Source organism: Fusarium flagelliforme (assembly GCF_020744385.1).
Source record: "Fusarium flagelliforme strain FIESC 12 MPI-CAGE-AA-0113 chromosome Unknown B0J16scaffold_6, whole genome shotgun sequence".
NCBI classification, from domain to species: domain Eukaryota; kingdom Fungi; phylum Ascomycota; class Sordariomycetes; order Hypocreales; family Nectriaceae; genus Fusarium; species Fusarium flagelliforme.
Genome location: NW_025763508.1, coordinates 1,886,060 through 1,908,825, shown reverse-complemented (window position 1 = coordinate 1,908,825; position 22,766 = coordinate 1,886,060). Strand labels below are relative to the sequence as shown.

The window sequence follows — 22,766 nt, the reverse complement described above, 5'->3', positions numbered from 1 at the left end:
CTGAGTATGTTCCTACAAGAAAAGATTGAGATTTACTTAGACGATATAGACTGGAATATATAACCTCATCATATAATGGAAAATCGTAGATGCCCTGATTGCATGTATCGGCAAACAGAAAAACCGGGCAGATGCTGACGCATACTATACAGTACGGTGGCTTTTTGTTTGTGGTAGCAAATTGATGACCATTCGCATGTCAGTCATATTTGCCCTCTCAGGTCAAGCAATATGAGTCGTGTGTTATTGCATAACGTGGGTATCCTAGCTAGCATTTGCGTTTATAGAGGAATCACAATGTTTTGAACTTAGCTTCCCGACGGACCTGATGCGTCGCCCCTATTCATCCTCAAGCTCTCCTCCATTGCCCTTTTCAGCTCCTCGTCATCGTCGTCTCCCGCGTTTGCTGAGGCCTTGCCCTGAGCCATCTTCTGCCTGTACTCTTCCTCTGCCAAACTTTGCTTTTTGACATACTCCATTACAATATCTTCTTCTGTTCGCTGGCTGCTTTCCTTTTCCATAGCTTCTTTAGATGCTGCTATCGCACGCTCAAAATCTTCATCGTTTTCCTCCCTAGGAGGCAGCGGTGGTGGAGACTGCTTTTTAGAAGCCTCAATGGCTTGCTGCAACTCTTTGTCGTCGTGGTTGGTAGATCCTGCAGGTGGATCAGACGCAGTGTCCGTCCCCCCAGACGCTGACATCTTGGAATATTCAGGCAGAGCCACATCATTACCCAGACTCTGCTGAATCGCCTGCTCAACAAGGGTCTGGTACTCCTCATCAGTAATCTGGTACTCCGCATCTTTGAAAATGGATGAGTCTTTCAATGGAAGTGGTGGGGCTTCGTCTGATTCGGACCTCTGGCGAACAGCATTGATGCTTTCGCGCATAGCTGCTTCCACCTGAGCATCTTCCTCAGCATTGCCGCGTGATGTCTCTTGTATCGACGCCTGAATGGCCTTTTCAAACTCTTCATCCTCAGAAGAGTGCGTTGGTATGTTTGAGGCACCACTTGACTTCGATTGGGAAACTGAGGTACCCGAATTTTCTCTCTCCCATGCTTCCTTGTCAGCATGTAATTTCTTCCGTTCCTCGAAAGACAGGTTTTTGGTATGTAGCCACCCTGTCCTAGGGCGCTCATGTACGGCCTCTGAGCTGTATTGTCGAGTTTCCTCTGGTCGCTTTCCTGCGACATTTTCCTTCTTCTTCCATCGGTAGAACTTATCTAGATCAGATGTGAAGTTGTGCCATCGTTGAACAACGTCATTTCTTTCCCCGGGCGTTGCCTCTTGCATCTCGTGCTGGCCCTGGACAGCTCGCGAAGAGATGATGTAGTTTTGAACACTCTTGGAAAAGTACCTGCTGATCTCGGCATCGAGACCCTGCATGGTGTAGGCCGGGATAGACCAAAAGCCTATGAATCTTTTAGCAAAGCACAAACGTTCACTTTCCGACAGACTTACCGGCTGCTGGCTTTGCCACTATACCTCCGATGCCCTTGCCAAAACCTTTGATCAACCCCTGCATTCCCTCCTTCTCTGCACCTTTCAAGGGCTGTGTAACGAGGCCAGTTATGCCATCAAACACACCATAACCAAATTCCTTACCTGCCACCATGAATCCAGAGCCAACACCTGTTACTTTATCGACAGGTCGAACAGTTTCGTCATTGTAAAGTTTTGGCATGTTCCTGAACCCTCTTGCTAGTCCAAGGCAAAAGTTCATGGGCGTCCTGGCACTGGTGGTAACTACACGGCCAACTCCTCTGCCTGTTCCAACAGCTGCATCCATGTAGTTGACCGGCGACCCACCTCGATCTTTGGCAGCATTGGCTGCTTGCTTCATGTGATCTTTCCAGGATTTTTGATTGGCAGACGCTTGAGTGCTCGACTGATCGGGCGATGCTGGCCCAGAAATACTTGATGCCGTATCGCTCAAGGTACGCTGCGATGCGTTAGAGTGAGACGTCGTCGGGGCTACAGACTTTAGTGTTTCAGTATCTGTGAGGCTTGTTGCAGAAGTTGATTTCTGATCTGAAGTGATGCCCTGTGGTGCAGCCAGTGATGTCTCACTCTCTGTCGCAGGAAGGTTTGCAGTGTTTGGTGGTGTTTTCTCCTTTTTCTTTGGGTTAGACATGCTCTTGAAGAGCTCTCTGGGCATATCGGCTATAGCCATTCCAATGCCTCCGATGTCAGTGACAAGCGAAAAAGCGCAGGCAGAAATCGGATCCGGCGGCTGCTCCTCCGTTCTGTACTCCCTCATTCGATACAGCTTCAGATCAGACCATTGCAGTATGCCTTGTTCCACCAAAACGGCAGCAGCAAACGCACTGAGCCGTACTTGAGTCCTTCTTACACGCCATGCAGCGGCCTTGCTCGGCGCCAGAGTGCAACGTAACTTGTCCACCTCCAGATGATCGTGAAAGCTCTTGCCACCAACGTCCGTTCCTTTCTCTTCTCGAATTTTCTGACCCATGACCTTGGCCTGCTCTAAGGTCTCGGGCTTGATGCAGAACTTGATGGCTTCGGCCAGCTTTTCTGCAGTTAGTTGCTTGTATGGAATCGGTTCAGGTCCTGCATTGGCTTTGGCTATCATAGCACCCCAGAATGGCTGATCTCCAAAGAAAGGAACCACAAGGGTAGGCTTTCCAGCCTTGATACCAGCAGCAGTAGTGCCAGCACCACCGTGATGTACCACGCAAGAGACATGTTCGAATAACCAGTCATGAGGAACATTGCCTAGCATGAAAACTCCGTCTGGTTTGCCAAGATCATCAGCACCAAGGCCACCCCAGCCTTTCGAGACCAGAGCTCTGACACCTGAAAGTCTGACGGCCTCGAAGATCATTTCGGTCATAGCGTTGGGGTCATCGACTACAATTGAACCGAAGCCAATGTATACTGGAGGAGGACCATCGCGTAGGAAAGCTGCCAAATCAGGGTCGGGTGTGAAAGACGAAGCTAGGTTGAGAAAGTAAAAACCAGAAACATCAATGTGTCGTCCCCAATCGTTGGGCTTGGGAATCAAGGCCGGTGACCTATAATTTGTTAGTGGTGGCCCCGTGGTGGCTTGAGGGTACTTACCAGCAGTATGTCCAAGAGATTTTGAGTCTTGATAAAAGCCCAGGTGCCCAAATCATTGAGAGTGGAGGAAGGTCAAGCGCCTTCTTACGAAACCTGTTGATGACATCTCCCAAGCCTTGCCATGTCATCATTTCTACCAGAGTATATGACATATAATTCGTCATCACATCATCTGTATTTGATGATTGAATGTTGGCCAAAGGATGGGGAAAGGCTCGCGTTGGCGACCAAGGCATTCTGGTGGTTGTCAGTGAATGATGCTCATAAGAAGCGATGTAATACTCACGTAAACATCATGTGCACAGGGATACCCATTTTTTCGGCAATATGAACATGGGCGAAGCTAGGGGGGTTTGCGATGATAGCATCGGCAACGAATGGCTCTTGGCCAGAGTTGCCTGATACCAATGAAATGTCCAAGGGCGCGTTGGAGGCATGGGGTTGGGGGGCCGGGCCGAGACCGTCGCCACCTTCAATACATGATCGCCAACAGCCCATGAGAATCTCTTCGATACCTTTCCGTCGCTTGCTTACTTCACCACTGGTGATGGCGTCAAACCCGGGCATAAGACCGGGATGCTTGACCATGAAGGCCATCAGCTCAGCAGGATCTCCTCCGATACTAAAGAATTCGAGTCCATTTTCCTCAACAAAAGTCCGGAAGGTAGGATGAGTAGCTATTCGCACTCTGTGTCCATATGTATCTTTCAAAACCTTGGCTAAGGCGACAAACGGCTGGACATCACCTCGTGATCCGACGATCTGGACGACGACATTGAGTTTTGGTGGCGGAGTTTGTCCAGGTCTGCCACCAAGACTGGGAGGAATATAGGCGGGAGGGAGGTCAGGTCGTTCGGGCTCAGGGGCAAGTTGATCTTGTAGAGTTGGCGCAAGGAGGTCGGCAAGTCTTCTGTTCTTGGCATTGATGTTGATATTGACTCGACCATCACCTGGAGTACAATGGTTAGTCTAAGCGCCAAGGCGAATTTATGCATAGAAGGATCATGGATTAAGGTTTACCTGTTACTTCTGCACCAGCATCAAAGCCGTTCTGTGAGAAATGAACCTGATCATGGTTCTCTCCGTATGGAGGCGGCGCTGCCTCGTTATCGCCTGCGTTGATATCTGGTAGTTGTAGGTCGTTGGAGGGTATAGTGGCGCCTGAGCTATCGCCATCGCGGGGTTGTTGCTGCCGACCCGCAGCAGCTTTATCATCGACGATTCCAGCCATGATTAGCGACTGAATCGCAGGTATTGGTAGATGAAGTTTAAATTGCGTTGTTCATGGAGTATAAAATCTCGAGGGGTCGTCGTGGAGATATAAAAGAATGAGATGTTGTAGAGTAGAGTAGAGTTTCAAAGGGTCTTGTTAGTGGGGGAAGGAAGTTGAAACGAACGACGTCAGCGGGTACGAATCAGGAACGCGACATGGATCTGAAGCTCTAAGCCACAGTCACAAGTCGGACTCGGATCCTCTAATGTTAGGTATTGGGTGTTACCCTTTTGGGACAATTATCGTCGGTCTTTCAGTTCACTTACCACGACAGTCTCTCGGTCTTTTTTTGTTGTGGTTATGATTCACTGCATATTCTAGAGTGTTTGTTCATTGGCAACGTAATGACTTGACGTGGCTCAATCGGCGTTACGAATTATCTTAACTGTCCCGAATCAACGGTTGCGATAGAAAATCAACTAAAAAAAGATATGCGTGGATCTATTCGTACTAACACTGAACAAATACGACGGAAATAAGGTACTGATGAGCTACCTAATACCTATGCCTTAGGCCCTTAGGTCCTTGGGCACAACAACTCACTCTGGATTACACCCCCGTAGCTCGGTCTTGATGATTGAAAACGATGACAGTAGCTACTAGCTACACACGTAGAAAGACTGTAATTATTACTGCAGTCTGTTGATAATTGACTTTGCAATGGAGTGATAAGCCGTCCGTGAAGCTTCCGAGTCCAGTCTCCACCATAGCTTCATGACTCTCCGCTAATCGAACAGCTTCCGATTTCTGTCAACTATACCTACACCGCTGGGTATTGTCCTATACATATCTAAACAGAGCCTCCTGGGCTATTGTGTTACCCGGAATGCACTGCCACCCGATAGAGGAGATGTTGTGTCGTGATAGCAGCGTGCTTAGTAACGACAAGACAACGTGGCCGAGTGGTTAAGGCGATGCCCTGCTATCTCTATGAGACATCATAGGCATTGTGTTCGCACGCGTAGGTTCGAATCCTGCCGTTGTCGACCAAACTTTTTGACCTTCTCTTTATGAGAAGAAGTCCTTTTTGGAACTGTGGTGGGAGAGTTCCGGCTCTCTGAATCAGGTATGGCGCTTGATATACGTTGAGAACACTATAGATGAGACAGAAGATAGATTTCAAGTTGGATATTTTGGCGTACTTGAGATGCTTCCCGTAGCAGCACCTTTCAATACTCTGTCTTATTCCTGTTGGCAATGTGAAATGCCTTCTGAGTTTGAGGTTGTTGTGTTACCTGTCTAATTAAGCTGCTTAACGGACGACGCCAGAGCGCCGCTTTTATTAATATAGAGCGGTAGGAAGAAAGACAAACCAGACAAACCAGAGAAACTTAATTACTGCCTTTGTCTTTGTTCCCAATTTATGTCCCGGGCAATCTATAATTGCTCTACTGATATGTCGATCTTGGATATTGAGCTATAAAGCCTCCATTTCTTTAACAACACTAGCCGCAACTCAATCTGAGATCGACTTCGAGAGGCAAGATAGGTACTACCAGCACCCCTGCCAAATAATAACAATAATGTTATATCCTACCTTCAGAGCTTCGGGAAACGTGGGTAATTTTTAATGCTGAGGGGTATCTAAGAACAAACTTGGAGTCGCTCTATCATCCGTAAGACAACGTGGCCGAGTGGTTAAGGCGATGCCCTGCTATCTCTTCTGAGACATCATAGGCATTGTATTCGTACGCGTAGGTTCGAATCCTGCCGTTGTCGGATAACCTTTTTGTCCTTAATCGGGATAACTTTGTTTTTTGCCTTGTCTTTTTTACAAATGTCCGTAATTTGGCTTCGTTTCGATGATATTAGGCAGGGGCCGTCCCGTCCATAGCTCCCGCTCACATCACTGGCTCCAGGGGACGGAATTGCTCCCCAAGGACTTTATAGTTCAACGACACCAACGGAAGAATAACGGAATGAAACTTGGGGGCTTGAGCCATCCCTCCTTGTTCGCAGTTCTTTCCCAGCTTAAACCCTTTTCCCTCTGGGCCTATAGAGACTGATTAACATGATCTACCAACCCTAGAGAGCTGAATAATACTTCCGATAAGGCATATCGTAGTAATATGAGATCTCGTCTTGCATCCAGTAATAATGGTTCGTAAACCACAGTAATCTAGGCCCCTTTCCTTGCTCGACTCTCACTGTGAGAATCCCCTCTGAATCGCTGGCATTAATATCCACTTACCGGACGGACGGTGTAGAGTCCCAAGCAGGAGTTCTTCCGACAGCCTCAAATTATTTGTAAGTTTGATGGGTCTCTGATAAAGCAAAGACACGGAACAAACGGAAATCAAGCTTCCATCGAAACAATACAGTCTAGATGATTCAAACTTTATGTGGGATGTGATGTAGATCTATGGTACGATAAAATCGACTTGGCTACCGCTATTTTGGTTCAACGGCGCAACATGCCACGATCTAATCAGAGATTGATAAGACAAGTTTCATCTCTAGCCCGGAAATCAATTTCCTAACCGTAAATGAACCCGGTCGGCAGTTGAGACAGTTAAATGGAGACGGAGCATTTGTAAGTTTATTGGTCTCTTGACTAATCATACAAAGGGGAGAAAAAACCAAGAATTGTAACTGACCGAGAAGGAATTGTCGCCGAGATGAAAGGGACCATGCTGGAAATCCACCGAGGATGTCACCCATGGATGATATCTATATAGTTTACGGATACACTGATACAGCACCCCTGGTCATTCTTTGACTGCAAGGGGAAATCTCGGAAGGAGTGGTTTGTTCCCTGCTTAGAAGGATTCCAGAAGAAAGAAGTATAGTCTATGGCATGATAGAGTAAGCAGGAATGGATAATTGTTCAACCAGCTTGAGTATAGCCTCATTTGCAACGTCAGTCACGTCGTAGTCAATAAACACATGACGAGTGAATAAACTCTAATTATTGGAATCATGTCGCTGCCTCCAAAGAAATCAAGTGGGCTTCCCGAGTGGGATAATCTTGTTGGGTAAAAGCTAGAGCCAGCAGAGTGACCTACCTCTTTACTCTGAAGAAAAGACTCCACCATGAGAAATGGGAGGTGAAACAGGACATTTTTTTGCCTCAATCGAAATGATGAAGAGATCCAGCACAGACAATTTAGGTGCAACAGTGGGTTGCCTCACCTCAGACTTGGACTTAGACCCTGCTCGATCTGGACAATGGCCGACAACTGAGGCAGAGACAAAGCAGTGACGTTATTCTAAGCTTAAACATGGTTAAACTTTCTAGAGCACAAGGGGCAGGAGATTGTTTTTTTCATGCAAAGTAAAGCTGTGAAACAAGAAAAGAGGCGTCTATCAATCTTGAAGCTAACCTTGACAACCGTCTCTCCCGTTAACCTTCTTTACTAACCTAGTTTTTAGGTTATTGTATTTACTCTACTGTAATAATTACATATGGATCTCAGGTGCTGTACGTGGATCATAGCGCCAAGAGCATTGTTAATATCAATTCGGCCCCAGCATTGCTACTGTAACTGTACTCCATTAATTCCCCAGTATCGATTGGGGTAGAACGGACGAATTCATAACCGATTGTGTTAATGTGCCAAGATGTGACAGAAAAGACTAGACTAGACTACAGAGTAACCTTCTCTTCTTGGTTGTGTGTTATGCGAACATGTTTGACATGACAACATTGACTCTTGTTGCCAAGTTATTAGACTTAATGCGTATGAGGAATGTAAACTACTTGCAACTAGTTTATGGTACTACCTAATCTTCTGTCTCTATCACACATCGTAAGCTATGCTATCAAAGGAATATCCCCACTACACCTCACTCCTTTGCACCTGTTACTGAAACAGAGCAGATGCATGCAGAGGCAAGATAACATCTCGTACACATGTAATTTAAGCAGTGGACCCTATGAATTGCTTTGCCTCAATTTGAAAGCACGTATACATGCCATTGGCTGTGCCGGGTCCTTGTTTAGACTTTACCAGGGAAGTCTTGACATGTCGCACTAACAAACATCCTCCATCAATCCCATCGCAGCACAGAGAAGCCATGACCAAGGTAACGGTACACGGTCCGATTTTATCGATCCTGGTCTCAAGCCAAGGGTATCCCACAGAAACAAGATAATAGATATCCTTGGCCGAGTAGTTCAAAGTTTAAAAGAGCCGCTCCGCCCTTTAGATCAATATCCGGTTGCTACTCTACTCAGCTCTTCAGCGAAGACAAATACTTTCATTTCTCCCACTTTATACACTCTTTCTTTTTACATTCATTACATTCACTCATTCATCTTCATATCCATCATGCGTTGCCAAATCCTCGCCTCTGCCCTCATCTCGGGGGCCATGGCTGCCCGACCTTTCCTCGACCAGCCTGATACTGGTCTCGACCTGATTGTCGGAAACCTCACAAAGGGAGAGCTTCCCAGTCTTGATGCCATGATTGGTCTCCCTGACTTCGAGTGGGCTGCCCAGAACTACCTCCCCGTTGAGAACTTCACCTACTACCGTAACGGTGCCGCTGGCGAGTGGTCTTACCGCAACAACCTCGAGGCTTTCCAGCGTTACCGCTTCAAGCCCCGTGTCATGGTTGATGTCACCAACGTCGCCAACACTCTGCCCACTACCATCCTGGGCCACAACTTCTCTGCTCCCTTCTTCATCAGCCCTGCTGCCAAGGCTGGTAACGCCCACCCTGAGGCCGAGAAGAACTTGATGAAGGGTGCTGCTGAGGGTGACATCCTCTACATGCCCGCTCTCTACGCCTCTCTCACCATTGAGGAGATCGCCAAGGCCAAGGCTGAGGGTCAGGTCGTCTTCCAGCAGCTCTACCTCAAGACTGATAACGACACTGCCACCAAGCAGCTCCTCGAGCGCTCCGAGAAGGCCGGCGCCGCTGCCATCGTCTTCACCGTTGACTCTGCCGCCAACGGTAACCGTCACCGTGCTGCCCGCTTCGGTGTTGGTTCTGCCAACACTGACTACACCTACATCACCTGGGACTACTACAAGAAGCTCCAGAAGATGACCAAGCTTCCCGTCATCCTCAAGGGTATCAACTCTGCTGCCGATGCTAAGCTCGCTGTCGAGCACGGTGTCCCCGCTATCATCATCTCCAACCACGGTGGTCGTCAGGTTGATGGCGCCCCCTCTCCTCTTGAGGTCGCTCTTGAGATTCACGAGGAGGACCCTGAGATCTTTAAGAAGATTGAGGTCTACGCTGACGGTGGTGTTCGCTACGGTGCTGACATCCTTAAGCTTCTGTCTCTCGGTGTTAAGGCTGTTGGTCTTGGCCGTCCTTTCATGTACTCCAACATCTACGGTGTTGAGGGTGTCAAGAAGGTCATCGACATCCTCAAGTACGAGGTCTCTGTTGATGCCGGTAACATTGGTGTCACTGATCTTAAGAAGATTGACACCAGCTACGTCAAGTGGCAGTACAACAACTGGGGTATGTAAATACCTACTGCATAGCGCTGGACGTTGAGCATTGATACCTGTATATACACCCATCATTTTTCAAGTGTTTATATTTTTATTCGTATAGAGAGCAAAGAGCAAAAGGTTCAAAGCCTATTCATGACCTAAACCTGATCAACCTTTTGACGTGAATGAAGTGATGGTGTTGACACCTGCCTGCTTTGGCTGTGACGTATCAATGCTTCCCGGGTGAAAGGAATATATACAAGGGACATGGATCGCTGACAACTGGCAACCTTAACAAACCCGAATATTGCATAAGTAAATCGACTGTCTCATTCGTCGAAAACAATCATGCATCATGTAGACTCAGCTCTGAAACATGCAAGGCGTCCTCTATTCTGCACCGCGATGGATTCTCCCGTCTTGGCGAAAACACAGGCATATTGACTACAGTACAGTGTATCTCAGCTCATTGAGCTGAACTATAGAAATCTAGAGCATTGGAACCCTATCAAGTTTTGCCCAAGCAATCGACCAAGTTACATGTGGTATAGCAAAATTGAGTTGAAGAGAGATATCCCGTCTTAATCTCATCCCGGCTCGGATCCGGCTTCCTCCCGGGCTTAACCGGAGCGGAAGTCCGAGGACCAACGATATCCCCTGTTGCATCAACACCAACAAAAGTAAACATGCTCTCAGCTGAGGTTATAAGACGTGTATCCTAGTCGTACATCCTCGCAGCTCCAATGTCTTGCAGCTACCCATATGCCGATAACCAATACTCATGAATCAGGTGGAACAAAAGGTCTCTCAGCTGTCGTGTTTTGCAGCTGTTCAACATGGATCATCCATACAGATATATCCTTCATGGGGCGGAATGTTCCTAGCTGCCGCTTGAGAGGAATGGTAGCCATACGAAGATGAGGGATAAATACCTAGGGGTCTCTTGAGATCTGTTTAACTGTTCGTTTCTTCGGATTGGATCTCGTCACTCGGCTTCTTTGCTCTTTTTGGCCATATCAATTATACAAAGTCTTTGTGCATCGATCGTACAAGCATCAATCTTACTCTTGATCTCTCATAATGCCTGGATCTATCAAATCCATCAAGCGTAAGCCGACAGCCAAGTCGGCTGCCAAACGCATTGGCCGAATGTTTAAGCGTACAAACAGCGAAGACCCTGAGATGACCGCCGCCATAGAGACCGGCTCTCCTAAAGTATCCTCTGACGCACCACGACCTTCGACGTCTTCTCGATTCTCAATAAGCTCGCGTTTCGGATCGAAAGATGACGCTGAAGCAACTCCTCGAGGGTCTAAGGACCAGTCTCGGATCTTCGCATCGTGGTTTGATCCTGCTACTCCCAAGAATGAGAAGGGTCCTGAAGTGATGGCTCCGCCACCTCTGGTTTCTGCTTACTCGGAGCCTGTACTTAACCATGGCAAGCCAATTGCGCCTATGATGTCGACCGAGTCGACCAAGCATTTTCAGGCTGAAGCTCTCCCCTCGCCTGTACAACAACGACATATGAGAGAGTCAAAGACGACTGACACTCCGCTTGAGAGAAATATCGGACCTATGAATAAACCGGAGAATATCGACCAGAAGGCCCAGGAACAACCCCAGCCGGAGGCCAGACCTTTGCCATCCCCTCCGAGACCAAAGGCTGTGGCATACGAGCCTGAATCTCCCGTCATTCCCGTATTGCCTAAAGAAAAGCCCAAACAGAAGCGGATCCCTACTCCCACGAATGAGCCAAAAGTAATCCTTCAGCCAGAACTCAAGCCCCAGCAAGAATATTTGGCTCAATGTAAGCCAGGTCCCGAGGCCAAGTCCGATATTAAACCAGCCAAGGGGGAAGAAGATCTTCACCCCCTTGCGAGATATACATCCGAGCCCTCAGTATCAACGGAACGAGCACCAAGGCCAAGCTCTACCCCTTTGAAGAAATCCACAGTGCCGCGCCCTACCGTCGAAGACGAGCCAGAGCCTGTCTTCAAGCCAGTTGAAGCAGCAAAAGAGTACCAGAAAATGAAGGTCAGGAACGAAACAAAGACTGGACCCAAGAGAGAGCCAAATAATAGGCCTCCAAAGCCCGAACAGAAAGAAACCGAGCCAAAAGCCGAGCCTACCACTAGACCGAAGAGAAATACCCCTCCCCCTATTATCCCTGAAGCCATCCGCAAGCACGCAGAGTTGAGAATCTCTCCCAAGCCCTCGCCAACAGTCTCGTCCGCACCAGATATCTCTCCAGTCCCAGCTCCAGCTCCCTTGTCTGTCCCCAAAGCAGCTACATATACTGCAAAACACTCTTTCACCCCCAGCGTATCCTTCCAGCCTTCACGAACAGTCTACTTCCCTGGGACAGCACCAGCGCCCAAGACAGCTCGTGCCCCTGCTACTGCACGAGCTCCAACCATCGCTTCGACGCCTGAGGTCGTTGTGTCGATGCTTACTCGGGCTGCTCCCAAGACTGCGCCAGTCCCTAGTATTGCTTCGATCCCGGCGACTTCGTGGGTCATGTCGTCTGCTTGAGAATCTTCTCAACACTGTTTCTAAAAAGGTTATGGAGTGTGTTTCTTTTGTGTTGTGATATGATGAGTAATTGGAATGCTTTGTTTGTATAGTCATGATTCGTTTGGTCCAGAATGAATATTCATTATTAGTTACAAATTTTACAGTGTCGAATAATATGATATGATATCTTGATGATCGCATTCCCGTTGCCAGGTCCATTGAACCAGACACAAACAAGTATCCTGGAGCAGTCATGACACCACCTCAACACAGCTTGACTAGGACTCTTGGCTGCCAGGCCCCCCTAATGGACACACACTTTTGACATCTGTAGATCATACAGGCGTATATCGACATATAGCATTAACTTACACGGCTCAGCTTCTGTTTAAACCTCTTCATATTCAAATCTACGACTGGCCTATCGCATCTTATGCCATCCCCAAAATGAAATCGGTTGATTGAGCGTATCCCTGAATTCTCACTGGTATGGGTCTATCCCTCCCAAAAGCCCTGACCCAAAAACGCCAGCTGTAACGAAATCTCAACAAAGAAAATATACATCTAGGCATACTCCAACGAATCACCTCCCCGACGCTCTCCAAACAAGTATGCTGCTTCGAGACAGAAACGACCATGTCCTCGCTCCATTCGCCTTTCGCTACCGTAGCAGATCAGAACCGCATCGACAATTCCGCTCAAAATACCTTCCATCGCGCCCATAACAGAGTATCCAATGAAACTTGCCATCATACCAACAACGTAGGCGTAAGCAGAACCTCGAACACCCACTCCGTCTGGCATTTGGAAACGGAGCTGCTTGGCGGTAATCACCCATCCTGCAAAACCCAGACCAGTAGCCATAATGAGTCGGGTTGCTACAAGAAGCAGTTTGGCCAGTCGGTATGGCAAAAGCCCGTTGGGCTGTCCACGATTACGTAACGCTCGAGGTGTCAATGTTGTCGTCGGTACCGCCGGGGAAACAAGCTCCATCTGATCCAAGCCTCTAGCTGATGTTGCAAGATTCTGCGAGTGGATGGCAGAGTAGGTGATAGTTAACGGGTTCATCAGAGCAACAACAGGTGTAGGAATCCAGAAAGACGCAATGTTTGTTACAGCAGCACCGAGCTTTCTAGGCAGGAAGATCAGTGGTGCTCGAATCAGTAGAGATAAAAGAGTCGATTCGCAAAGACTTCCAAAAATCGTGGTCAGGGCGTGGTTAAGAGCAGCCGAAACAATCTCTCGCGACGGTGTGGCAGGGGCGGCATTTCGATGGAAGTACCACTGAGATACAGTGGCAGCCGTGGTCGCACGATGAACAGCGTTGATGACCGAAACTGTCCACATATACAGTAAGATGAAACCAGCTCCAAGCCACCAACTTGATAACTGAATCACGAAGCGGACGAGGCGCTTGGAAAAATAACCACCCATAAAGACCCTGGTGAACATGGCAAGCCACGCCCAGGTCCAGAGCACAATCAAGGCCAAGCACCCAAAACCAACGAACAGCAGCGCTGAATTTTGGGCCAGAATGCGACTGGAAAATTGAAGGATCTCAATCGCCTGCTGAATAGCACGCCGTCCTTTTACCACAAGCCAAATCCAGAGTACGCATGAAGCGGCGGGGACGATAGAAGCCCACCGCATGGCTGAATCCTGGAAGCTAGCTCCGTGCGTCCGACCCTTGAAGGAGGACACAAAGGAGAAGATTGAAAAGGAAAACATGATAACAGGCACCGCAACTAAGATGACGCTGACTAGAGGCCGTACAAAGGAGCGGAGAGCTGCTAGCCAGATGAAAGATACAAACACGGCCACTACTGTATCTACCGCAAGCATGTGGAATGACTTTTGTAATGTCGTATAAATCGTATCGCCAACAGGGCTCTTTCGCGGCGATGTATGAAGCCATACCAAGAAGAATGTCGATAGCATGCCGGCGAGAGCGATAAGGAAGATCCAGGCAAAAAAAGGGTCATGTCTGAATATTTCGCCTTCGATGTATTGAATAGTTGTCTGCACGTGCTCCTCTTGGGGAGGGGCATCTCGTCGTATGCTCATCTCGGTCTCTGTGGTAGAATCCCGTCTTGCCATAAAAGGTGTTCGTTCCGGATCCGTACCCTTAAATCTCTGAAATGCCGGAGGACTACTATCTCGTGGAGTTTCCCCTCCTAGCAAGGAAGCTGGAGGGTCCTCATCTGGGTCTTCTTGCGATTCGAGTCCAACATCGACCATCTTACCCTTAGCATCTGTTCGGTTGCTTGTTCGGTCTTCGCTCGAACGGGAGTCATCTTCGGCTTCTTCCAATACGGTATCTCTAGCCACGCCGGGGCGGTGGGCGCTTCTAGCGCCGTTCCAACTGCTTCGAATACCGCGGCGCATGCTCATATCTCGATAAGGATCCTCCTGGTTCAAGCTGTCTTCCATAGATCCCCGGCTGTGAGCATCAGACTCGACACTATCGGCAAGTTTGCTCGCTGCTGCTACTCGTCTCGACCTTTGGAGGGCGAACATGTCGGCCCTTTCCCTCTCTTCCTCGTCATCCTCTTCTCGAAATTCGTCCAGGGTGCTGTGGAATAAAGGTGCATCTTGGGCGGCTGATATCCGCGATGCGAAGGCTAGCTGACCGAATCGAGAGCCAGCCCCGGTTTGTTGATATGGGTTCCCTCGACCTAAGAAAGACCTACTGCCTGGTCCATTGCTTCTTCCCGTGTCGCGCTGGTTCCGTGTAGGTCGTGATGACCAGTCTGATTGTCGTGGCGGGTTCTCGTTGTTGTCGGCCTGGCCAAAGTTGGATATCCTTGACTGCGACTGGGCCAGAAACCTTGATGCATCTAGAGATCAGGTCAGTCAGTATTGTAGAACGCTGCAGGTAAATATCACAAGACATACACTCCGAGAACATCTCGCCCTTTCGACTCCTTCCACCTCACGTGCGCGTAAGCCTGTAATTACCAGTCCTTTTTGTTCGGGTGAAATAAGTTTATTGACGTGACGTAAATGCGATAACAGGCAGCCAACGATGCTCGTGGTGTAAGCTACACCGTATAGATGACGATTATTTGGTTTGTCGTATCGCAGGATATGGGGCGAGGGGAATAAAGGGAAGAGTTGAGGGGATAAGAAGTTGACGTTAATACGAAAGGTAAAAATCACGTCTGAGTTGCAGATGAATGAATGGCTGGGCTGGATTGGATGTCAAGGTTCGAGGTACCGTACTGTACTGTACGGTCATGAGGCGAGGCGGCAGATGGCAGATGGATGGGGCTTATCAGCCAGCGAATGAGTCGCTGACCGATTGCGTCCCGCAGGTGCAGTGCCTAGGCAGATCCGCTGGAGGACCCTTGTTAGTGGAGGCCGCGTCCATCATTCAAGGGACAAGCTTAGGTACCTAAAGCATTTTGGGCAGGCGGTCAATGACACTGAACTCTCCATACTCCACTAAGACCAACCTTTGGACCCAGACGCCACAAGGCAACCGTACCCCAGTCAGGCCGTGGGGATGATGAGTTGAATGCGGAAGAGGCACACGACGTGACAAGTACTGGCTGCTCTTAGAGACCGTCCAAGATACCTTCACGTGAGGGAGAAATGCTGTTGATAAAAATGCACAGAATCACTCATGCCCTGGAGTAGCACCAAGCAATGACCTCCACTTAAGTTGACGATATTCTTACTTGAATATCGTCTGCATTGCCCCAAGTCTTACAGTAATAGACTGATCGATCGCCTTCAACAAGTGCTGTAATAAATACATTATAAAATGTCACGACTATTCTTTTTGCAAACTCTCTTGACTCGTAGCTTATCGAGCAGACCACTAGACTTTGCCTGGTCTTGTGACGCTTGAAGATCCCTTTCAACACTCACGCGGAAATGTTCCTTATCAACATTAAACAAAACTACTAGTACGTATGACTCCCCAAACAAAGACCCCAGATCAAACGACTCATATCGTAAATAAGATACCCTACAATATACAGAACGAGACAAGAGCCATCAACTGATCAAGGTCCTATTAACGAAGCTTGCAAGGGCCTTGTACCTTATCGCTCCATGCCCCTTGCGTCACCGTCGCTAAGAAACCTCCTAACCCCCATTCGGAGACGAGCTCCCAGGCACGGGTACACTTCTGCTGATACGACTTGTATGAGTATCCGAGAGATAATCTGACTGTGGAGTTGATCTTGTCGAGGTTTGACAGTTGTGTTGCACAAATTGTAATTACAAGTCAGTCCAGTCCTGCGTGTTGAGTGGCCTGTGACAGCTCATCACCCGTCTAGTCCAGAACCTCAAAACCACAAAGTCGACTCGTTCTTTTTGTCTCCCTACCGTTATAACACCTGACTTCTCTTCCTCCAACTAGGCATAATCTGCCATAACTGCCTATCGTTTGGCTTCTGAGGTCTCTTTATCTCTTGTGAACATTGCCTTACTTGAACTCTAGTCTCAACTTTTGCTTTGGTCCTTATTTGGCGACTACCTATTGCTATCCATCTCCATCCCTAGGTACCTAGTCTCAGCTAGCCCACCTCGAACCACGTCGCAGATCAACCAACCAAGCTTGCATCAACTCTAAAACTCTGCCACTTACAAAACCAATTCATCATTTTCATTGCCAGTCGCGCTCACAAGAAGTCAGCGTCACCAAATCAAAGATCATCTTGCACCCGATCTGTACCTCGGTTTTCACCTCGCACAACCCCAGAGGACAGCTTGCACGTGCTTGACTTGTCTTAGCTCGAGCAAACCAAACGAACCATCGAGTAGCTCACGCTCCATTCTCAACACATTTTCTACTCTTACCCAGTCCCCATCCAAATCTCTTCAGCCTCTCCCCATGTCGACCACACCGTGGGATTACATCGCCAAACTCGTCTGCATCGGCGACTCAGGATGCGGCAAGTCTAGTCTCACCATTCGCCTTTGCGAAGGTCGCTTTTCGCCCCATCACGACGTCACCATTGGTGTTGAATTCGGCTCCCGTATCGTCCCTGTCGGTCCTCCTCACTCAAAACCCGGTCCTCCTGCCTCTTCTGAAGGTGAAGATAGAGATCAAGAGGCAGCGGATGGCCTTCCTGAACCACCTCGGGAAGCTGCCAACACGCCCCAGAAGCATATGAAGCTTAGTCTCTGGGACACAGCGGGGCAGGAAACATACAAGTCTGTTACTCGGTCATACTTCCGCGGCGCAAGCGGCGCCTTACTCGTCTTCGATTTGTCCCGCAAGCAGACCTTTCAGCACGTCACCGACTGGCTCAACGATTTGCGGCAGATTGCCGAGCCCGATATCGTGGTTATCCTGGTTGGCAACAAGGCCGATTTGACGCAGCAAGAGGACAACAAACGAGAGGTCACACGTGAGGAGGCAGAGGAGTGGGCCAAGCGCAATGGGGTCATGGAATACGTCGAGACGAGCGCCAAGAGCGGCGAGAATGTCGAAAAAGCTTTCATGCGCGTCGCCGAGAGGATATACAACAACATTCAGGCTGGCAAATATGATCTCAATGATAGAAGATCTGGCGTCAAGGGTGCAGGGGCCGGTGGAAACCGCCAGGTCAAGCTGGCAGGCGACGCCAACAAGTCATCAGGAGGTGGCTGTTGCTAAGAGCACACATTAAGGCAAATTGAAGAGGAGGAAGACACAAATCTACAGAAATACGACGTACCATGATACCCAGTCAGCCAGCAACGTCGTCATGTCAACATCGAATAAGTGTGCGAAAAGCTCAATATGGATTGTACACAATAATGCATAATACATCGTCGGCCTTGGTCAGGCCACCTTGATTAGAACCCAGAAATGAAACTCATATTGCATTACTGACGCAAAGTCCATTCCGTAACTAGCTGTCTCATCTCTTCTGACTTTCGTCTTTTCTTTTCTCCATACTTCGCTCTGCCAAACGGCCTATGCGAATTGTCGTTTCCATGAGACCCCAATTCTATATCCTCGTAGAATATTCCCGAAACCCGATTATTACAAAGACATCTACATGGCGATCCATGAGACATTCTGTCTAGATCACACACAATATGCAATCGAGAGAATAGCGATCGTCCAAATCAAAAGAATTGATCAACCCCTTAGTCGGTGACTCGCCAGTTGTCGAACCACTTCATGTACTTGTACTCCTTGTGGGGGCCAGTCATACCCCAGCAGATAGGGATGAAGTAGATGTAAAGGCCAATGATGACGGTGTACAGAACGCCATACACAATGGACTTGATGGTGTTGTTGCGGTTGCGTGTGAACCAATCAACAAGGAAGCCAAAGTTGAGAATGGCGAAGTAAAGAGCAGGGTAGTAGTGGTGCACGTAAGTAACACGAGCCATGATAACAAAGGGAAGGTAGTGCAGGAACCAGCCGGCCAGAGGGTACAAAGCTGCGTAGTGGATGTGGTCGATCTCGCCCTCGGAGAGGTCGTTAACGCCTCGCTGCCATCGAAGGATGTACCAGACGATGACCAGACCGGCAATACCAAGAGAAGCGGTGGAGCCCCAGTAGATGAGAGGGTTGCCGAGAAGGAAGTACTTGACGATGTCATCGCCCCAACCACACATGCGAAGACCAACGTGGAGGAAAGGCCACTGCCACCATTTGGAAGCAAGGTCATCCTGCTTATCGGGATCGGGAACCAGAGCGTTGTTGGATGTCATCATAGCGACGTTCAGGTGGACAAAGTCGTGGAAGAAAGGAGACTTGTACACGCCAGCCTCAGCAGGAGGAACTGTTTATGATTAGCGTTGCGTTATCAGGGGGACTCTGACAAAAACTTACGCTTGTCGTTCCAGTGAGCTTCAACGTTCCAGTGGGTGTAAGTGTCGCGAGGGTTGTTCTCCTTGGTGCAAGTAACCTCGATTTGCTTGAAACCCCATTGAGGCAGGTTCACGTTACCGGCTCGGAGGTAGCAGCCAAGAACCTCATGCTTAAGACGGAAGGCAGTGGTGAGAGTGCGGATCTTGCTACGGTCACGAGAAGCAGAGTCGCGGATGACCTCAACCTTCCAGTGGTCCTTCTCGTCACCAACAGTCAGGTTGCCGTAACTAGAAACCTCCTTGTGGCCTCGTGAGACAGGAGCAGCAATATCGTGAGAGTGCAGGTTGCGGCCGGTCTGAGCGTGGATGAGTCGGATAACAGAGTTGTCGCCAATGAATCGGAGATCGCCCTCGGGGCTGTAGTCCTCCTCTCGACGGTTAGGGTAAAAGAACCAGTCGTTGTTGGTGTCCTTGTGGTGGTAGCAAGTAACCTGCTGCTGCTTAGATCCCTCAGGGTAGGTCTGGACGTGAGAGTGAAGAAGACCACCACCGTAACCCATGTTCTTGATTGTGGCGCGAGAACCAATTGCAATCTCCAGAGGACTGTCCTTTCCGACCTGGGTACCCTTGAGGTTGGCTTGGAAAAGTGAGCTCATCTGGGCGTCACCAGGGCCACTGCGGTCGAGGATGGCGAAATGAAGTGCGAAAGAGAGAAGGTAGATCAAGAAAGGAATGACGATGAGTCCGACGACGCGGGTGACGACATGAGCACCGAAGGTTGTCTAGGACATGTCAGCGATGAAAGCCAATTCAATGGACTGTGAGAGCACTTACAACAGGCATCTTGGTGTCGCCGAATTTTCGCCAGAGGTCCTCAATGGTGTAGAGACCGACGAGAGCGGTAACGAACAGACCGACAAGCTTAACACTACAGACACAACCAATGCTGATACCAGTCATGAAAAGCCAGAAGAACCACTCGGGCTCGAAGCTGCTGTGGCGCTGGTTGTGGAACTTGGACCAGCAGAAGACAGTGGCCACAGTACCGCACAGAAGCATAGAGTCGAGGAGGATGAAACGGCTGATGGTGGTGTACGAGTTCTCGCAGAGCACCATGAGGGTTACAAGCCAGACAGCAGGACGACGGAGCTTGAGCTCGCGAGCAGTGAAGTACGCCAGAGGAATGCAGAGAATACCGAAAGCCGCATTGAAGATACGCATGATGGTGTAGTTGACTTCCTCGGGGTACTTCTCACCAGACTTGAATTCGAAGGTTCCGTTGTAGCCAGCGAGGACTCCAGAGAGACCAACAAGCATCTTGCCGAGAGGAGGGTGCACATCGAAGTAGTACTCATGCTTGATATAGTAGGAACCGAACTTGCCGAAGCTATGCAGAAGTTAGGGGCATGTCTCGAGATACATAGAAATCAATTCGACGTACTGAGCTTCATCCCAGGTAACAATGTTGCTGATACCAATCTTGTATAGTCGAGTGAAGATAGCCAGAAGTGTGAAGATCAGCGGGGCAATAACAACCTCCCATCGAGAGAGAGTTTCGAGGAACGAAGGCTCCTACATAATGGTCAGCATTGTCCAAGCGCAATTCGTCAGTAGGAAGGCGCAGTACCTTCTTGACGAGCTTCTTGTTGTCCTCGGGCTGAGGAGTCGGGGGACTTGAGGTAGCCTGTCCAGCGACGGGACGCTGTCTGAGACCATCGCCCAGATCAGCGCCTGAGGCGACGGCAGCCTTGTCGGCGGCCATTGTTTATTCAATCGTATAATATATCGGCTCGATGTTGATGTCGCAGGGTTTGTAAAGAGGATGCAAGGTGCAAGCCAAAAGGGGTGAGGTTGGCGAAGCTGGGAGGGAAAAAAGATTGGACGAGCTGTTGAGACTCAAGGGAGGAACACCAACTTCAACCAAAAAGCTGATGCGGGGAGAGGAATGCCTAATTAGCAATGACCTGTGATTAAGAACGAAGACAACACAGATCAGAAAAAAGAACAAGATCTAGAGAGAAAAAGAAGACAAAAATAAAGATCCCGAGCCAAAAGGAACAGGCGTTTATGGTGGTTCTAAGAATATTGCTACACGACACGAATCGATGTCCCCTGAAATGCCACATATGCTCTACTGACCGCGCTAAACAGCTGCTCCCGTACGTTCCAGTGCAGGCGCCAGCTCCGGTCCAGTCGATGACACCCCACTTCAGCCTAGTCTAAGCCCAGGCCTTCCAGCTCCCATGTCCGTTTTCGATAGCGGCGTTGCACTGAATGTTTTAGGGGCAATCACCAGCAAGGATCCTCTCAGTAGAAAGTGGCATCTGCTGTCAGCTCAACACGTTCAGGGACATCTATGCTTGGTGAGCACAAAATCTCATCAACAAACCAGGTCGCGTGGCCCAATGGCAAGGCGTCTGACTACGAATCAGAAGATTCTGGGTTCGATCCCCAGCGTGATCATATTTTTGCGATTCAGTACATATTATTCTTGTCTCGAATTGATTATTGTTTCAGGTTCGCCAATGTTTCCTTCAACTTGGGTATTCTTCTCGAAGACTGGCGTGAGCCACCATCATGTACAGCAAAAAGAACACAACTGAACATTCACTGTTGGCCAAGTCTAGTACCTAGGCACCTTAGTAGGTACTTGGCCGATACATATTTGGCAATCACATGTCTTACCTACTCCAAGTTATCAGCTCTGAAAGCAGTGGTGCAAGACATTCTCCGATGACGTTTCTTACCTTATTGTTTGCGTAGGTTAGTAGGTACTGAGCTATCCATGGCAGAGACATGCCGATGTCTGAAAGCCATAGAGACCCACGGTTCGGCATCTAAACCGGATTGCCGGGTTCATGACGCTTCCCAGAACCTCCTACAGTACGAATATTTTCAGGTTATCACTTACGACAGCGGTTAAACGATAACATTTTGAATTGAATTGCAAGACTATCAAAATTTTGCGAATAATTCTTGATTCAGTGACTAACTGTGCGAGTTCAACTCAAAATAGGAAACATCTACTCTACACCCAAGATCTCGGCCAGGTATAAGACCCTGATCGCGACTACGCCGTACTCGTACAGATGGTCCAAGTAATCCAATCTTGACCGCCGATTTCAACAGAGATTCTCATTTTACGTTTCTTTTTCTCTGTTGCCCATTTTGGCGCCACTGTCCCCTTTCTCGTGCTTTGTATCGTTCAGTTTCCCCACCAATGTCCCTCTATATCCGAACCCTCGTCTGATTCAGGTCGCGACAACATGCGGTTTGGGTTGTTCCCGTCATCGGAGCTAGACGCGTGGTGGTACTTTTCTGCAACCAATATATATTGAATGAATTAATGAAACGTGACCATCATTAATTCTACTGTTATTATCCAGCCATTCACAGAACTTCACTTGTAAGTCAATTGTGAACCGTCGTCACATGCTAAAAGCGGTCCCCTTTCGCTCCAACTTTCGCCTCCCCCTTCTCAGCATCGCATCCATCCAATCCACCATCAGCCGCCTACCTGACCTACCTACCTATACTCCGCTGTTCGGGAACCTCCAACTCCACTACATCAATGTCACTGGCGACCAAATCATCTTATGTCATCCACTCCAGTCGTGTTCAAAGCTCGAGCTAGACCAGAGACGCCGTAGAGACTCTGCTTTCCCCAGTCTCTCGTCATTCCGAGGCGTTAGACCCGTGCCATTACTCCTCTTTGACCTGGATATTACGGCAACATACTCT

General features: G+C 48.8%; 6 protein-coding genes and 3 non-coding genes across 9 annotated transcripts; 6 read left to right on the top strand and 3 right to left on the bottom strand.

Annotated features, from left to right (window-relative positions):
* Positions 1-232: 232 nt before the first annotated feature.
* B0J16DRAFT_402972 (uncharacterized protein) lies at positions 233-4,663 on the bottom strand. Its single transcript, XM_046132691.1, has 5 exons — positions 4,104-4,663; positions 3,370-4,033; positions 3,084-3,320; positions 1,464-3,037; positions 233-1,414 (listed from the first exon to the last, which is right to left on the bottom strand). Exons 1-5 carry the CDS (start codon positions 4,312-4,314, stop codon positions 309-311), a joined length of 3,792 nt encoding a protein of 1,263 aa, XP_045980191.1. The 5' UTR covers positions 4,315-4,663; the 3' UTR covers positions 233-308.
* A 581-nt stretch (positions 4,664-5,244) lies between these two features.
* Positions 5,245-5,342, top strand: B0J16DRAFT_t253. The gene has a single exon. It is a non-coding gene; the product is annotated as a tRNA-Ser (tRNA).
* A 634-nt stretch (positions 5,343-5,976) lies between these two features.
* B0J16DRAFT_t254 lies at positions 5,977-6,075 on the top strand. Its single transcript has one exon. It is a non-coding gene; the product is annotated as a tRNA-Ser (tRNA).
* A 2,552-nt stretch (positions 6,076-8,627) lies between these two features.
* Positions 8,628-9,782, top strand: B0J16DRAFT_387446 (FMN-dependent dehydrogenase; the record flags this gene model as incomplete). Its single annotated transcript, XM_046131679.1, has 1 exon — positions 8,628-9,782. The coding sequence occupies one exon, from the start codon at positions 8,628-8,630 to the stop codon at positions 9,780-9,782; it is 1,155 nt and encodes a 384-aa protein (XP_045980190.1).
* An 851-nt stretch (positions 9,783-10,633) lies between these two features.
* Positions 10,634-12,460, top strand: B0J16DRAFT_174071 (uncharacterized protein). The gene has a single exon (XM_046122455.1). It carries the CDS (start codon positions 10,830-10,832, stop codon positions 12,279-12,281), a length of 1,452 nt encoding a protein of 483 aa, XP_045980189.1. The 5' UTR covers positions 10,634-10,829; the 3' UTR covers positions 12,282-12,460.
* Positions 12,461-12,636: 176 nt separating this feature from the next.
* B0J16DRAFT_364251 (uncharacterized protein) lies at positions 12,637-15,577 on the bottom strand. Its single transcript, XM_046129929.1, has 2 exons — positions 15,159-15,577; positions 12,637-15,100 (listed from the first exon to the last, which is right to left on the bottom strand). Exons 1-2 carry the CDS (start codon positions 15,169-15,171, stop codon positions 12,828-12,830), a joined length of 2,286 nt encoding a protein of 761 aa, XP_045980188.1. The 5' UTR covers positions 15,172-15,577; the 3' UTR covers positions 12,637-12,827.
* Positions 15,578-17,106: 1,529 nt separating this feature from the next.
* Positions 17,107-17,874, top strand: B0J16DRAFT_387443 (P-loop containing nucleoside triphosphate hydrolase protein; the record flags this gene model as incomplete). The annotated part of the gene is made up of 1 exon (XM_046131678.1): positions 17,107-17,874. One exon carries the CDS (start codon positions 17,107-17,109, stop codon positions 17,872-17,874), a length of 768 nt encoding a protein of 255 aa, XP_045980187.1.
* A 239-nt stretch (positions 17,875-18,113) lies between these two features.
* Positions 18,114-20,891, bottom strand: B0J16DRAFT_174056 (Dolichyl-phosphate-mannose-protein mannosyltransferase-domain-containing protein). The gene is made up of 5 exons (XM_046122454.1): positions 20,653-20,891; positions 20,467-20,597; positions 19,860-20,412; positions 19,048-19,807; positions 18,114-18,997 (listed from the first exon to the last, which is right to left on the bottom strand). The coding sequence occupies exons 1-5, from the start codon at positions 20,785-20,787 to the stop codon at positions 18,354-18,356; spliced, it is 2,223 nt and encodes a 740-aa protein (XP_045980186.1). The 5' UTR covers positions 20,788-20,891; the 3' UTR covers positions 18,114-18,353.
* A 525-nt stretch (positions 20,892-21,416) lies between these two features.
* B0J16DRAFT_t255 lies at positions 21,417-21,488 on the top strand. The gene has a single exon. It is a non-coding gene; the product is annotated as a tRNA-Arg (tRNA).
* Positions 21,489-22,766: the final 1,278 nt, after the last annotated feature.

What these genes read in the sequence shown, in the direction of transcription:
- B0J16DRAFT_402972 (XM_046132691.1), bottom strand. Translation starts at nt 4,314, where the DNA reads ATGGCTGGAATCGTCGATGATAAAGCTGCTGCGGGTCGGCAGCAACAA. An exon ending in TGCTGGTGCAGAAGTAACAG is followed by an intron (nt 4,034 to 4,103) that starts GTAAACCTTAAT and finishes ATTGTACTCCAG; the next exon opens with GTGATGGTCGAGTCAATATC. An exon ending in ATCTCTTGGACATACTGCTG is followed by an intron (nt 3,038 to 3,083) that starts GTAAGTACCCTC and finishes AACAAATTATAG; the next exon opens with GTCACCGGCCTTGATTCCCA.
- B0J16DRAFT_174071 (XM_046122455.1), top strand. Translation starts at nt 10,830, where the DNA reads ATGCCTGGATCTATCAAATCCATCAAGCGTAAGCCGACAGCCAAGTCG.
- B0J16DRAFT_174056 (XM_046122454.1), bottom strand. Translation starts at nt 20,787, where the DNA reads ATGGCCGCCGACAAGGCTGCCGTCGCCTCAGGCGCTGATCTGGGCGAT. An exon ending in GTTACCTGGGATGAAGCTCA is followed by an intron (nt 20,413 to 20,466) that starts GTACGTCGAATT and finishes ACTTCTGCATAG; the next exon opens with CTTCGGCAAGTTCGGTTCCT. An exon ending in AGCTCACTGGAACGACAAGC is followed by an intron (nt 18,998 to 19,047) that starts GTAAGTTTTTGT and finishes AATCATAAACAG; the next exon opens with TTCCTCCTGCTGAGGCTGGC.